General features: G+C 43.0%; 1 protein-coding gene across 14 annotated transcripts in view; it reads left to right on the forward strand.

The window, feature by feature from the left end:
• Window positions 1-14,611, forward strand: part of nrxn3b (neurexin 3b) — a 355,996-nt gene that overhangs the window by 303,798 nt on the left and 37,587 nt on the right. For 11 of the 14 annotated variants that reach the window (XM_037750894.1, XM_037750895.1, XM_037750892.1 and 8 more), the window contains 2 exons: window positions 3,504-3,593; window positions 5,260-5,570. In XM_037750894.1, the coding sequence (XP_037606822.1) occupies window positions 3,504-3,593; window positions 5,260-5,570 (401 nt within the window). The remainder of the gene's footprint in view (window positions 1-3,503; window positions 3,594-5,259; window positions 5,571-14,611) is intronic. The other 3 variants (XM_037750889.1, XM_037750890.1, XM_037750897.1) reach the window with 1 other exon arrangement.

The following is a 14,611-nucleotide window of genomic DNA, read 5'->3' on the forward strand; positions in this document are numbered from 1 at the left end:
TGGCGCAGGATATTCATATCCAGGGGCTGCAGCAGCTAGCTATGGAGTAGAGTTGCGGAAGGATGGTTTTTGGACAGGGCCGCAGTATATCAAATGTACTCATCATCCCCCAAATAGAGAGAAAGCCAGGAGCCTGTCACAGTAGCCATTTTCGCAGTTTTGATGCGCTCTAAGCACTGGCTCTGTGATGGAACCCCAGCGAGATTAGTCTGGCAAGCAAACTGAATAGAGTGAAGCGGCCGACCAGCAGACGACTGTCGCCGTGCCAGTGTTTGTGTTGACTGAATAGCCGCCACCAAAGGGGAAACATTTAGACTTTGTTTTGGCTGGGAGGAAAAATATGGCTAAGGCATGCATTAGGAGCTAAAAGAGACACACAGAAACTGTTTATAAACACATGAACCGCAGCAAATTATAAAATATTAACAGGATTAAATAGGTGAGCAGTCAGCTACTCAGCTGTGCAACAACATATGAAATATGCATGACTGACTTCTGAAAAGCAGTATGTTGCAGAATAAATAAGAGGTTGTCCAGCAATGTTTTGCACATGCAAACATGTAGGAAAAAACTGCATCAACACTGCATCTAACTAAGCGAGGAATCTCTGTCTGTCTGTGTGTCCTCCGCATATCTCGAGAACCGTTCGCCTAATCGACTTCACACTTGGCAAGTGTATTGCTGGGGACCCAAGAGAGTGCAGTGTCGAATGTAATGCAATTTGCCCAGATGGTGGCGCTATAACAATGGACGTTACATTTTGGCCTGAAACTTGTGAACTGTAACTCTCAGAAACAAAATTCTTTTTTTTTCCTGGATTTGTGGGTCTAGCCCAAGCGCCCAGGAAGAGTGCCAGGCTTTGAAGCAAATTTTCATAATGGACAAATGGTGGTACTACAACCTCTGTGTCGGAAAAGACTTTTTCTCGTAGACTTACATTGTGAAAGAGACTTCTGTAAATCAGCGGATAATTTTTTTTAGGTAAATAAACTTCCTAGTGAACACTTGAATAACCCTTATTTAAATTATGAAGTCCTAAAAGTTGTAATAAAAACCAGAGTGATTTTCCTTGCGCCGTTCATGTGAATGAGACCCAGACCGCGGCTGTACTGAGGGCTGGGAAGCGGAAGATCGACGGCTTTTCCTTCACATATCTTGAGAACCGTTCATCCAATCAACTTCACACTTGGCGGGTACAAGCAGCCATACCGTGGTTTGACAACGATGCAAGCAGAACTTCTGGGGCCCAAGCAATTGGCCCTTACCACACAGGCGCGCACTCCGAACGGGCACTGCACTAGTTGTTGGAATAATGTATTTTGAGTGTGTGCATTAAGAATTGAGAAATTAGGGTTGTCTGTGCCTGAGATTGAAAAAAAAAAAAAAAAAACCTTGAAGGCAGAGTTATTTTATAATAAACAATAGTGCTTTTATTGGCAAGGTCATCCATTCTGGAGTCACCTTTAGAAATTGAATATCAAATTGACAAACTAGAGAGGTTTTTCTCATTAGTTGGACAATTAGCTTGTGGTGTATTCATTACGGGGAGGGACTGTCACCTCATTAATCACCCAGAACAATGTAAGAGCTATACCTGAGACCGTGCCATTAGCAATGCAGGCCAAGCTTATGCCTCGTTCTCTCAGGTTGAGATGTGATTTCACTCCAGCTGACGGTTTATAGGTGCTGCACGTCCTCCCTCCCCTGTTATTCCCGCCCCCAAACCATCTCTCCACCCACTCCACCAAAACTCCTCACCTTTTCCGTCTGTCCTCTGGTTTCACATGCAACCATCATGCCTCTCTCTCTCTCTCTCTGTGGCCCTTGTCCAGAGGAGAGTGTATTTGGCTGCCACCCGAAAACCTGCTGGAGATCAAAGGAATGGGGAGGGAGCCCTGTAGCTGTTTAGTAGCTGATTAACCTGCTGGCACGCTGTGGACACAGTCCTTTAGCTCCTTGAGCTCCCTTGCAGCCATATCCACTCTCCTTCCCAGCTGGCTGTAAACTGAGCACTTGGCCGGCTTTTCCCCCGAAAAGGTAGACAGGAACGATAGAAAGATAGAATTGAGAGGAAACTGAGCTGTGGTTTACCTAACTGCTTTGGAGCGTAAGTGGCTTAATGAATGGTTTAATGTAATTGTGGTGGGCTCACTCTTTTATATACAGTTTTAATCAGCAGGTGAGAACAACTCCAAATCAGGTGTGCAGCAAATAACCGAACCAAGAAAGAACAGGATGAGGATGCTCTGAAAGATTTATGGGCGTAAGGAGGAGCATGATATCCTAGCCAGACACCCAGACGGATCCCCATGAGTGTGTGTGTGATGTTGTCGATAGATAAATCACCTGAGAGAATTCTAGCAGCCAGACAAGACACGTTTCCAGAGGGCCTTTTCTCACAATTATAAAGCCTTGCCCTTTCACTTGTGTTATAAACGATGCCGAACCGGTGCCTTTTTTTTTTTCCTTCTTCCTCCAAATACCTTCTCACCAGGGTACTGAGTGACACCGCGGTGCCATTCATAATTCTATACAGACTTCACAGTCTTTTGTCATACCTCAGAGTGTTTGAAGACAGAGCTGAACGTCTCAATTCTCAGCGTCGGCAGACACCTCTCAGAGGGAAATGCCTCTGTAATTGTCAGACAAAATATTGCATCTACAATGGGAAAATGCCAGAAATAATACTAAGAACACACTCAACGTTCCCTGTAATAGGCGGCGTATTATCCTTAATTCCCGTATACCTGGAACACGTTCGCCACGGCCTCAGAAGAGGGAAATGTGGCAGCTGGGGTGTAGCGCTTTTTTTTTTTTTTTTTTTTTACCCAAAAGGCCTCCCACCATGTCAGTAATGATCTCATTTGTATGCATTGTCTTCCACGTATCTGTGTCACCGTGGGACTTCCCTCCCAATGGGTCCACACTACTTCAAATTACCACTTCCTCCTCAATTTGTGCCCCCCCTGCAAACCCACTTTACAGCTCCCTCCTTCCAAACCAAACCCAATCATTTCTTAGCCCTTGAAATGTAAAAGCAGGTGGTGTCCAGTGGGAGAATTAGTGCACATTGATTACCCCCAATTTGCTTCAGAGAAAGGCATTTAATGCATGTCTATCTTTTTAACCACTTGATATCCCTCCTGTTGTCTCTATGATGTAATAAGATGACTGTATTATAGGACCTGTGATGTATTTCCTGTGTTTTTACCTTTTCTTGCAGGTTATTTTTTGCAGTTTGTCTGCTATGGATAATGTGTTGTGCTTTTAAATCCATGGATATTATGTTGAATATTGGTGTGGAGTGTGCTGTAAAAATATGAATTTTAAACATTTAAACTAAAGCTACTTGAAGAAAAAGAAGAAAAAAAAAACATCATAAAGCTTTTATAAATATATCTAAACCAAGATAAAACTCATTATAAACCACTGTATAAATGTGTGATGTCTGTTGCTGTTGCCGACTGTTTCAAGCTTGTTTGTTAAACTTTCAAACTTTAAAGGCAACAGCGACATTGAGCGCTATCAAATGGCAAATAAGAAAATCCCGTTCAAATATACCCGGCCAGTAGAAGATTGGCTTCAGGAGAAAGGTAAATCTTTATCGAACTTCTAGAATGTTTCTTCTTTTTTTATTTTCTGTCATTTCATCGGCTTGTACCCTTTCAACCTCTGAGAATGAATAACCACCCCTTAAACCCTTTAAAAAACAAGTAAAACAGAGCGTTTTCTTTTTCTTTCCTTTGTTTTTATTTTTATCTCTTTCCCTTTTTTGTCATTGTCATTTTTTTTTAAATTTTGTTGAATCATGGTGTCTAGTTAAAGGGACTGGGAAGAGCTTTTGTAAAAACGGTGCAACAATAAGTATCAAGCACTCCTAATCTTTTGTGCAAAATTGACTAGGAGGCGTCATTATCTATGCTGCAACAGTAGGCCGACTGTTTTGAGAGGAGAGATAGCTCCCTTGGCTCAAATCCTCTGCAATGTTTGAGAACAAACTAATCAGTGGGCATATCCCCCTGAAAAGTTTCCAAACAGCAGGTGCTTTTCCCCGCTGTAATTTATCTGATTGTAGTTACACACATCACACACGATAAAGACCCTCACTTGTTTGGCGATGGAGAGGTAATTGGAGCCTCTTTGACGGCAAAGCGTCACAGCGAGCATGCCAAGGTGCACTGCGCCCTGATAGAGTTGCGCTTCTCAATCACTGAGATTATCAAATCAGCACCTCGTTTATGTTCAATAAACAATTGCGGGGATTAAAAGTCTAACATAATATCATTATAAACTGCATTTAAAGTTCATTTACACATAAACATCTTAACTTGATTATAAAGTCCCTTTAACAACCCGCTAAAACACAGACAGGTCTGAAAAATCCCATTACTGCTGCATGCATGACTCCACATGAACGTCCTCTCCCTGTCATTCCACGCCCGGTGTGTATTATGTATTGTAATTGTGCGAATGCCACAAATATAACAAGCTCTGCGATGCTTTCTGTATGTAAATTATACAAATGAGATTTTTAATTATGATTCCTGTATTGTGAAAGTTTGGCGTATTTTTCGTTTCATAATTAATGCATGAGCAGTGTGTTTTGGCGATGATATTTAGGTCTTCTCCTAATGAAATTCGCTGTGACATGTAGTGAGTGTGTATTGCTCACACTTTATCATAATATGCCAAACCCTGTATACATATTTATTCATCATTTTGCAGCATGAGTCCACTGTTTTGTCCAGAGAATATTAAGAGTGCCTGTGGAACTTGTTCCAGCTCATTTTTCAATATTTCTTTTTTTTTTCCACACATGCATGTGTTCCCTCACTTACGATAAAGCTGCTATAGCGTCTGTTGTTTCCAGCATTAGTAGTCTCTTTCAGGGGTGCTTTTTCTTGTGTGTCAGAGGGAAAAAGCCTTCCTGCTGTAGATAACAGTCCATACAGTATAGCTGCAGTCTTTTAAAATGAACAGAAAGGTGGGGTTGTTGAGAACCATTACTGTAGTTTTCAGTGTAAAAGCATGTTGCATCCCCATTACACTTTAACCATTTTACCTCCATCCACACTCATTTAATGAAGCAATAAATCAATAGTGGTAACAGTCTTTGTTGAAGTTTTCCGTTAATGTTTCTCTCAGTGTGAGTGTAGTTCCTCTTAAAGGCATGTCAAAATTAGAGCTTTATGTTTTTTGTTGGCTCAGACTTCTCCGTCATAAACATATTAATACTCTCTCCCCTCCCTCCCGCGCCAGGCCGGCAGCTGACAATCTTCAACACCCAGGCCACCATCTCCATCGGCGGAAACGACCGGAAGCGACCCTACCAGGGCCAGCTCTCCGGCCTCTACTACAACGGCCTCAAAGTGCTCAACATGGCCGCCGAGGCCCACGCCAACATCAAGGTGAACGGCAGCGTGCGGCTGGTGGGCGACGTGCCGGTCAGCAGGGGCGCGGCACGCACCACCACCTCGGTGCCGCCGGAGATGTCCACCACCTTTATCGAGACCACCACCACGCTCTCCACGACGACCACCCGCAAACAGCGCTCGCCGCCCACTATTCAGGTGAGGGGGAGAGATGTGTGTGTGTGCTTCTGAATGTGTGTGTGTGTGTGTGGTGAGTTGGTGTGTGCTCCAGTTCAAAGGTGGACATAGGGTATTGACCTCTGACCTCTGTTTGTTCCAGTGCTTGAAAAGAAAAGGGAATAAACACGGTTGCCCTTGATATGTTAAAGAACTACAGCACACCTGCTAATTGAGCTACTGCTAACATATTGTGTGTTACCCATATCGTAACACGTGTCTCTGCAAGCCCGGATTGAAGTCAACAATGCATTTTAAGATCTTAAACTTATCTTAAAAGGAATAGTTCAACACTTTTGGAAATACACTTATTCACTTCCTTGTCGAGAGTTAGATGAGAAGATTGATACCACTCTCGTATATGTCTGTTCAATACAGTGGGAAACTCCAGGGTCTGAAAAGTGGAACCAATGCTGAAGTGCCTTAAACTTGCATTTTTTTCTAATACCCAGCAGGGCGCGACTCCTCCAAAAAGAAGTCTGATTGTATAGAAGTCTATGAGAAAATGAGCCTACTTCTCACTTGATTTATTACCTCAGTAAACATTGTAAACATGAGTTTATGATCTCAATCACAAGTTTCAAGTCTTCTTCAATACAGCATGATGTTCATTTAGTAAATTATAGTCCCATAGAGTATATAGACTATAAAGCAGGGAATGCTTTAGGGCGTCACACCACCTTGTGATTGACAGGTTGCTACCACGGCGTTGTCCGGTCTGGGAGTTGTCTGTGTTTTCGTCTTAGAACTTTGACCCTTTCACAGTGTGTTTTCAGTTCATGAAAGTTAATTGTAACATTTTGGTCGCCTAAAAATGTCTTATTCAGTGTTTGGTTGCAAAAAACCAAGATGGCGACAGCGAAAATGCCAAACTCGAGGCTTCCAAACGGTAATCCACAAACCAATGGGAGACATCACGGTGACTACGTCCACTTATATACGTATATACAGTCTATGGTTCAATATGAAGCTACAGCCAACAGTTAGCTAGTTTAGCTTAGCACAATGACTGGAAACAGGGAAACAACTAGCCTGACTCTGTCCTAAGATAACTGATAAGATAATTGTTTCCCTATGTTTCCAGTCTTTCTGCTAAGCAAAGCTAACCAGCTGTTGTCTCCAGCTTCATATTTACCGTATAAACCTGAGAGTGGTATCGATCTTCTTATGTAACTCTCGACAAGAAAGGAAATAAGTACATTTCCCAAAATGTCAACTACTCCCATAAGCCCATGGTTTACCATTCAGAGTGTAGTGTGAGGTAGCGTTCAATTGCATTTTTCCTTATAGGAGATATAGACACCCGCTCTCCGAGTTGTGTGGAACACAGCCTGAGTCTGTGGGCTAAATGTTCGTCGTCTTGATGATCAGGTTTGAAAATGTGCCAAAGTGAAATGTCCAAAAAAAACAAAACAAAAGTCCTCTAGTCCCTGCTCCACTATTTTATGTGTTTTTTGTAACTGTGCGTGGGTGGATTGGAGCCGCGCTGGCTTTCCCCCCATGCTTGATCAGTCAAGGTCAGGATACTGTATTTCTCATTCTATCGAGGATTGAAGTGCAGCTGTGTTCATTGAGGTGTGCAAAGCCGGGCCTTGCCACTGCTCCCTTTCTCTACATTTCTCCGTCTCCCCCTTTCTGTCTCTGTCCGTCTGTATCTGTCATTCACCCCAATCCAGCCTAACAGAGGCCTTTCTCCAATACGTCCTGAGTCCAAGCCAATGAATGTCACCGCCTTGCCAAGAAAGTAATCACGCCGAGCAGTCCTCTGACACCCAGAGGACAAATTGAACCATTCGTTGTTCATATTAAAGCAATAACTCTCCCTCAGGGGGGTGAGACAGGGTTGGTTGGTGGACGGACGACAGACAGGGACCACTGTTATCAGCATCTTCACCTCAACAACAGATTGCCTGGCGTGCAGCGATGATGGCCCCTCATGTCAGCGGTGACACTTGTGTGTCTCCATCAGTGCAAGCGTACGGGAGGCCAGAGTCAGAGCTGTTCGAAAGCCACTAAATACCCTGTGATTTGGAAAGAAAGACCCAGTGTCAAGTCTTCATATGTGGGGTTTTAAAAGCCCCTGGAGCAAAAGCAAGGCAGTCCATATCCACTCTGTCTGAGTAGCATCAGTAATCTTGCAATGATGATGACTGAGCTGGGATACATTACACCACCGTCTGCGGCACCATCAACAAGGTCACATCAGATAAGAAAAAAACACGGCGTCGCTTGGAAAATGGCATTTTGTGTCATAGGCTATTAATATCAAAGGAAGTCAATAAGGTTCTGTGTGCTATGAAAGAGCTTTTATACAAAGCGCTCTCCTTTTCAAGGTGAAATGACAAAGCTACACCTCTTTTGTCAATACCCAGGATGCGGCTGTTAGATGCCAGACGAACTTGGTAACTTAACAATAAAAATGTATTTTTTTTTTTTTTGCCCTCCCCAACTTTTCACTTTACTTTTGTATTCCTTCTGAGAGCGTGCCTTGTTCATTCTTCTTCCACAACCTCCCATGGCAGTGTCCGCTTTGATTCACGCCGCCGTGTCACAGAATTTCATTTGCCAAGGCCTTTAATTTTACAGTTCCCTAGTTGGTTGTCAAACACCGTGGTGAGAGGTAAAGAGAGGACCTGTACCAGTTTGGCAGATTTCTCCACCCCTCAGGATAGTATAGGGGAGTTGAGGGAGTTGAGCTATCATTAGTGATGTACTGCAGTGCTGAAAGAGAGCTATAGGAATCTGACACAGAGCTGGACTCGAGCGTGTGTGCAGCTGTTTTAGTAGGAGTAGGGTGTGTGCACGTGTAGACTGAGATGTGTGTGTTTTGGTATCTTCTCACACTATCTATTTTTGGTCCACTTCACCAACACTAGCTGTTTCTTTTTCAGAGGTGAGAAGTGACGAATCCCTCGACATCTCAGGATCAACAGAATGAGAGACAGGGTGGGAAGTGGAGAGAACCAATCTCACGCTTAATTAATGATAGCTCCGCGGGGACGTACCGACAGACACGTTTCATTTTCTTTTACTCTCTCGTTCCGTCTCTGTCACTGTGTTACTTGGCCACTCTGTAGGTCAGGTGGTCCACTGGGGTACCAACGACTAATGTAGACAAGAAAAAGGTTGTGAGTGGAGTGGTGTGGTTTCAATCTTCAACCACACTACTAGATGCAACCAAATCCTACTCACTGTACCTTTAATGGATCAGCAGCTCACATGCATTTTCTCTACATGTGGGTACAAATCAGAAAAAACGGAAAATAACAAGTGTTCCTTTTGAAACACACAAGCTCGCTAATTTCATGTTTGTAGGAAGTGTACTCAGGTGCACGTACAAGGGGTATGAGGAGTTAAAGGGGACCTATTATGCTAATTCTCAGGTGCATACTTGTATTTTGGGTTCCTAATAGAACATGTTTACATGCTGTAATGTTAAAAAAAAAACTTTATTTTTCTCATACTGGCTGTGCTGCAGCACCTCTTTTCACCCTCTGTCTGAAACACTCTGTTTGAGCCCCACCCCTTCCGAAAAGCCCAGTCTTCCCTGATTGGTCAGCTGGCCCACTCTGTTGTGATTGGTCAACCGAACCCAACTCTTCGGACTCCTCTCCAGCGCCGCTCTAATTAGCTTTGTTTGAGGGCGTGCCAAACTAGTCTCTGGGCAGGTATTATGCAAATGTTTTACTTGGTGACATCACCATGTTACGGAAGAAAAGGTGGGACTTCAAACAAATTGTTTCAGGCAGTTAAGGAGCAGTGTTTCTGATGGGGAGAGTAACTCACTTTGGCGTAGTTTGGGCTTTGTAACTTTGCAGACCTTTTATATGCACAAAATATATATATATAACACACTAAAGGAAAGGGGAAATGCAAAACACATAATAGGTCCTCTTTAAAAATAAGTGAGTCGACTATTATAACACAGGAAAAACACAAATTAATTCAAACAGAAGGTTTGTAACGCACACAAACCCCAGTTCATATGCTAATTTTAAAATCTCTATCTTCAAAATCCCACCTGCAGACAAAAGAAAATGCAATGTAATTGCACGCAGCTCAGCCATAATCAGTTTCATTTTTCAGTCTTTATACATCTTGCATTGAGAGATTTTCAGTTGGCAAAGGTTCTTTAGCAATACAGACAATTTTGTAATCTTTTTTTCTATAAAATGAAGTGCAATGCTGCCTGAGTATATAAAAGAGAAAAAGCAATTTTAATGAGTTTTTGCCACGTCATATCTGTTTCTTCATGAACATTATAAATGGTCTTAGACCTGGCATTAGATATGTCAACGAGTTAGCTCATTCTGACGATCACACCCACGCCCGCCCCCAATCTTCTCGCTCCCAAAGCCTGCGTATCTACCGAAAGATTCGACCCGAGTCATCACTCTGTGTTTCATCCCTTTAACAGTCGGAGCATCTCTTTGATCATGTGCCTCATGGGAGGGTGACTAATGCTAACCACGTTAGTGTTAGCTCCCTGCCCTCGACTCTTCCCCACACACTGTGTATAGCCGTGGTAATGCATACGCACAGAAATGCTAACATAATGGGAAGATAGTGTCAATTGTTGCACTTAGATATGCACATTCAATTTCTGCTCTTTATCATGCAGAAGTAGAGCTGAGAAGTTCACCGTGAACAAATCTCACGCTCAAAACGCCCTTTACTTTTCTCCATTCCATCATCATAAATATTAATTAGTTTTTTATTGACTTGGCAAGAAAATAAATAAGGTCTAGAAAGGAGTAACGGTCAATATATATAAACAAGAATAATGGAATAAATATTGTCCTGTTATGAACCTGCTTACTTTAAGCTTCTGATACCGCTTTTATCAAGCAACTTGTTCTCTCCGACAGAATAAACAGTTTGACATGAGCTCTGCTGGCTGTCTGAGCTCCAGTGTTCATAAGTGGTTTGTGTTGAACTTTAAATGGCTTGACAGTTATTTTGAAAGTTACACAACGCATAATTAAACGTCTACTAGTGCTGTAGCTTGCAGCATGAAAAGCCAGTAAGCAGGATGGGAGATGATCTCCCATTGAAGGGGAACTTTGGCAATTTCACACATCAAAGTATGTGTACATGTCTTGGGGAGCACTACTACAGATGTGAAAAAAGTTAGACATTTGTGGCTCCACAGGGAGCTGAGCAAAATCTGATAAATTGACTGCTGAATAAGACTATAAGTTTGAAAAATTCAAAAACAATCTGGGGGTGTGTTAAAGAAGCCAGCTTACCAAGACTTCTGTAGCCCAGTTATTGGCTCGAAACTACATTAACCGCTACCAGCATAACACACCCGGATCTCTAACAGAAATGTTGGCTGTCGCGGTGCATTGTGGGTAATGTAGGTCCCAGGTTTTGACAAGGAAGATTATTGTTGTTGTGATTGTTGTTTTGTCCCCTTTCTTATCCTGTTAGTCATCTCGCGACCCCTTTGATTTATCTTGTGATGCCTTCAAAGGGTTTCCCTGGTTGGGAACCACTGATTTAAACAATTCAGATATGAGTTAAAGAGGACCTATTATGCTTTTGTGCTTTTTCCCTTTCCTTTAGTGTGTTATATAGTTTTTTTGTGCATATAAAAGGTCTGCAAAGTTACAAAGCCCGAAGTCCAGGCCAAAGGGAGTTACTCTCCCCCACAGAAACACTGCTCCTGAACTGCCTTGCTTGAAGTCCCGCCTTTTCTTATGTAACGTGGTGATGTCACCAACACATTTGGATAATCCCTGCCTACCGGCTAGTTTGGCACGCCCTCAAACAAAGCTAGTTAGGGCGGAGCTGGAGAGGAGTCCGAAGAGTTTTGTTCGGTTGACCAATCACAACAGAGTGGGCCAGCTGACCAATCAGAGCAGACTGGGCTTTTCAGAGGGTGAAAAGAGATGTTGCAGCACAGCCGGTATGAGAAAAGTATATAATTTTTTAACATAAAATGTTCTAGTAGAAAAAATCTAAGACTCTTTAAGACTCGAAACTGGGTTTGTGTATTTTTTCAAATTCAAAATATAGTGTAAACAACCCATGAAATGTAGAATCTGTTGATTGTCATTCCAGGTGACAGATGACAGAAATGCCTGTCTTACATTTGCTCATACTAGTAACCTAGAATGTTTGGAAGCAAATCACAGTAAACTAAAACAGGTACAGCTTGTCAAGCGGCTACCTAAGCTCTTCAGCTCTGCAGAGTCGTGGTTGAACCGAGAAAAAGAATGGTTGTTTTTTTTACGCTCGATGGTTTGATGTGAATAGTCATTTTGGGAATTCTCATTTATGCAAGTCTGTCTATCACGGGAGATCGACGTCTCTCGTTCTCAATTAACTCGCGCTGCTGGCCTGAGATGTTTGGGAACAATTAGTACAGGAGGCTGCAATCTAGCGTACCGTGGGGGGAAACAGCTGAGGGAGACACACTGAAAGCGATTTGCATGGTTGCCGTGTTAAAGAAATTGCTCGCGTCCATCATCTTCAACTGGCCCGGTGCTCAGGAGACGGGAAAATGAGAGGTAAATTGTGTGCAGTTTAATTGGGCTTTTTTCCCCTCCTGCTGAGAAGCGCTCGGATACACATTTCATCATGACAATAATATTGCGTTGAAGATTCTTCTTTGGCACAGTGCGATTTCTGTATTTTCAGATTATTTTCAAGGTGTTTTGATAGATAGTATGAGGCGGAGAGTTGCAGGAAAGTTTAGAGAGACGGGGGGAATCACATAGCAAAGGTCATGTACCCAGAATCAACTCGCACTGTTGCAAGATAAGATTTTGCACACTAAGCCACTGTGATACCCTCCTCTTTTGTTTTTTTTCCTCTCTGTTTTCCTCGACTCACTCCTTCTACTCCGCCTATCTAAAGTACATCAGGGATGTTGCTTAACGCCTGGGGATATATGATAATCACTGATTTATTCTCTCTTCAAGAGGTAGTGAGGAAGGCGCTGTGCAGCACGCTGCGTGTCTCTATGTGGTAGTCTGCCAGATGATGTTTGATGAGTGTGTTCACCTGCTCGTGTGTGTTTGCGCACAGGTGTGTGTGTGTGTGAGCGCGACTGTGTGTAGGCGGATCCGCTCCACTTTTCCACCTGCTGTCAGTCGCCTCTTCTTTTCAGTTAGTTAGTCTCTGTGATCACCCTCCGTCACCGTCGCCCAGACCTGCCAGTAGTTATGTAAAGGTCAAACTAGTGGGCAGGTTACTCCTCGGGATGCTTTCTTTATTCCTTTATTCCCGTTCTTTTCATTTCCCTATTCCTGGCTGCCCTCCTAGGCCCTCCTTTGCTCCCGGTGAATTGTGGGAGATGAATGCTGGAGGTCCGCTAGCTGCTCAGTAGGTCCAATTAGGAGACAGCAGACTGATGGGGACCCCGCTGGTGTGTGTGGCTCATTAAATAGATAGACACGCACATGCAGGCACACAGTTTGCACAAAGATCTCTTAATCTTTGTCTTGCACGTCTTCATACTTGCATGAGCAAATTAAGCTATACTTCCAGCCTTACTTCTGCGCTCAAAAATCTCTGGGCTGTTGCAGCCACATCCACTCACATTGTTAGACAACAGAAGCACAATATCAGAGGATTTCCAATAGCATAGTCCACCCCCCACTATCAACATGACAAACTCATTCCAGCACTGTCATGCATTGTCTGTCTTCCCTGTCGCCGGAGTGTGTATGCAACACGACTTTCTTTATGAATTTTTCATGCAAGAGAATATGTACAAAGAGCTGTTTCCATTAGACTTCTCTGCGTGAACGTGTTTGTAGATGTTTGCAATTTCATGTCTGTAGGTCATGTTTCTGTATGCGTGTGTGTTGTGTGCGCATTCAGGACAGTTTGTCTCTCAGTGTGTGAGAACCAGCAGCTAGCTCCAGGGGTTTTTGAACCGCAGGGTTTTTTTGTAATGGATGTCCCCCATGCCTCACAATGCAGCTTATAGATAGAGATCCTCCGGGAACGCTCGCGTGTGTATGTGTGTGTAAACCCGCTGTCTTGTCTGCCTCCGCTGTCACGGCGGGGCCACTCGCACACCGAGGGGCGAGCAAACAACACACATCAGTTACACACACACACACAAACAAACACGTTCACACTGTGCAGCCGTTTGTGTCAAAGCTGACCGGCAGGACATCACCGCATGCTCTGGGTGGTATTCAGGCTCACTTCATGCTGTGTTGCCTCCAGAGATGCCTGACTGGTTATAACCCGATACACATGTCTAAGAGCTCAAACTTGCACCTGAAGCAACAAAGTGACATTACCAGCCTAAAGACGGTGATACCTGTGGTCCGGGCCCCCCTCAGGGCGCCAAAGATCACAGGGGAGCATGCGAGGATTTGTCTGCTCTTTTGCACATGTATAACTAAAATCATAATAACACACTTATTGGATAATTTATACTAAAGTCTGTATATAAAACTATTTAAAAAGGATTTTTTCTTGCTACTTAGCCAGCCACTATGTGTTTAAAGACAGTATTTCAAAGATCAGGCTACACTAATATTATTAGTATTATATAAGGCTGTCAATCCATTAAAATATTTAATCGCGATTAATCGCATGATTGTCCATAGTTGATCACAATTAGTTGCAAATTAACCGCACATTTTTATCTGTTCAAAATGTAGGAGGGAGATAAGGGAGATTTGTCAAGTATTTAAAACTCTTATCAACATGGGAGTGGGCAAATATGCTGCTTTATGCAAATGTATGTATATATTTATTATTGGAAATCAATTAACAACACAAAACAATGACAAATATTGTCCAGAAACCATCACAGGTACTGCATTTAGCATAAGAAATAGGCTCAAATCCTAACATGGCAAACTGCAGCCCAACAGGCAAAAACAGCTGTCAGTGTGTCAGTGTGCTGACTTGACTATGACTTGCCCCAAACTGTATGTGATTATCATAAAGTGGGCATGTCTGTAAAGGGGAGACTCGTGGGTACCCATAGAACCCATTTTCAGTCACATACTGTATCTTGAGGTCAAACTTTGGAGCGTTATTTAGGCTCA

Source organism: Sebastes umbrosus, chromosome 18 (genome assembly GCF_015220745.1).
Source record: "Sebastes umbrosus isolate fSebUmb1 chromosome 18, fSebUmb1.pri, whole genome shotgun sequence".
NCBI lineage: Eukaryota > Metazoa > Chordata > Actinopteri > Perciformes > Sebastidae > Sebastes > Sebastes umbrosus.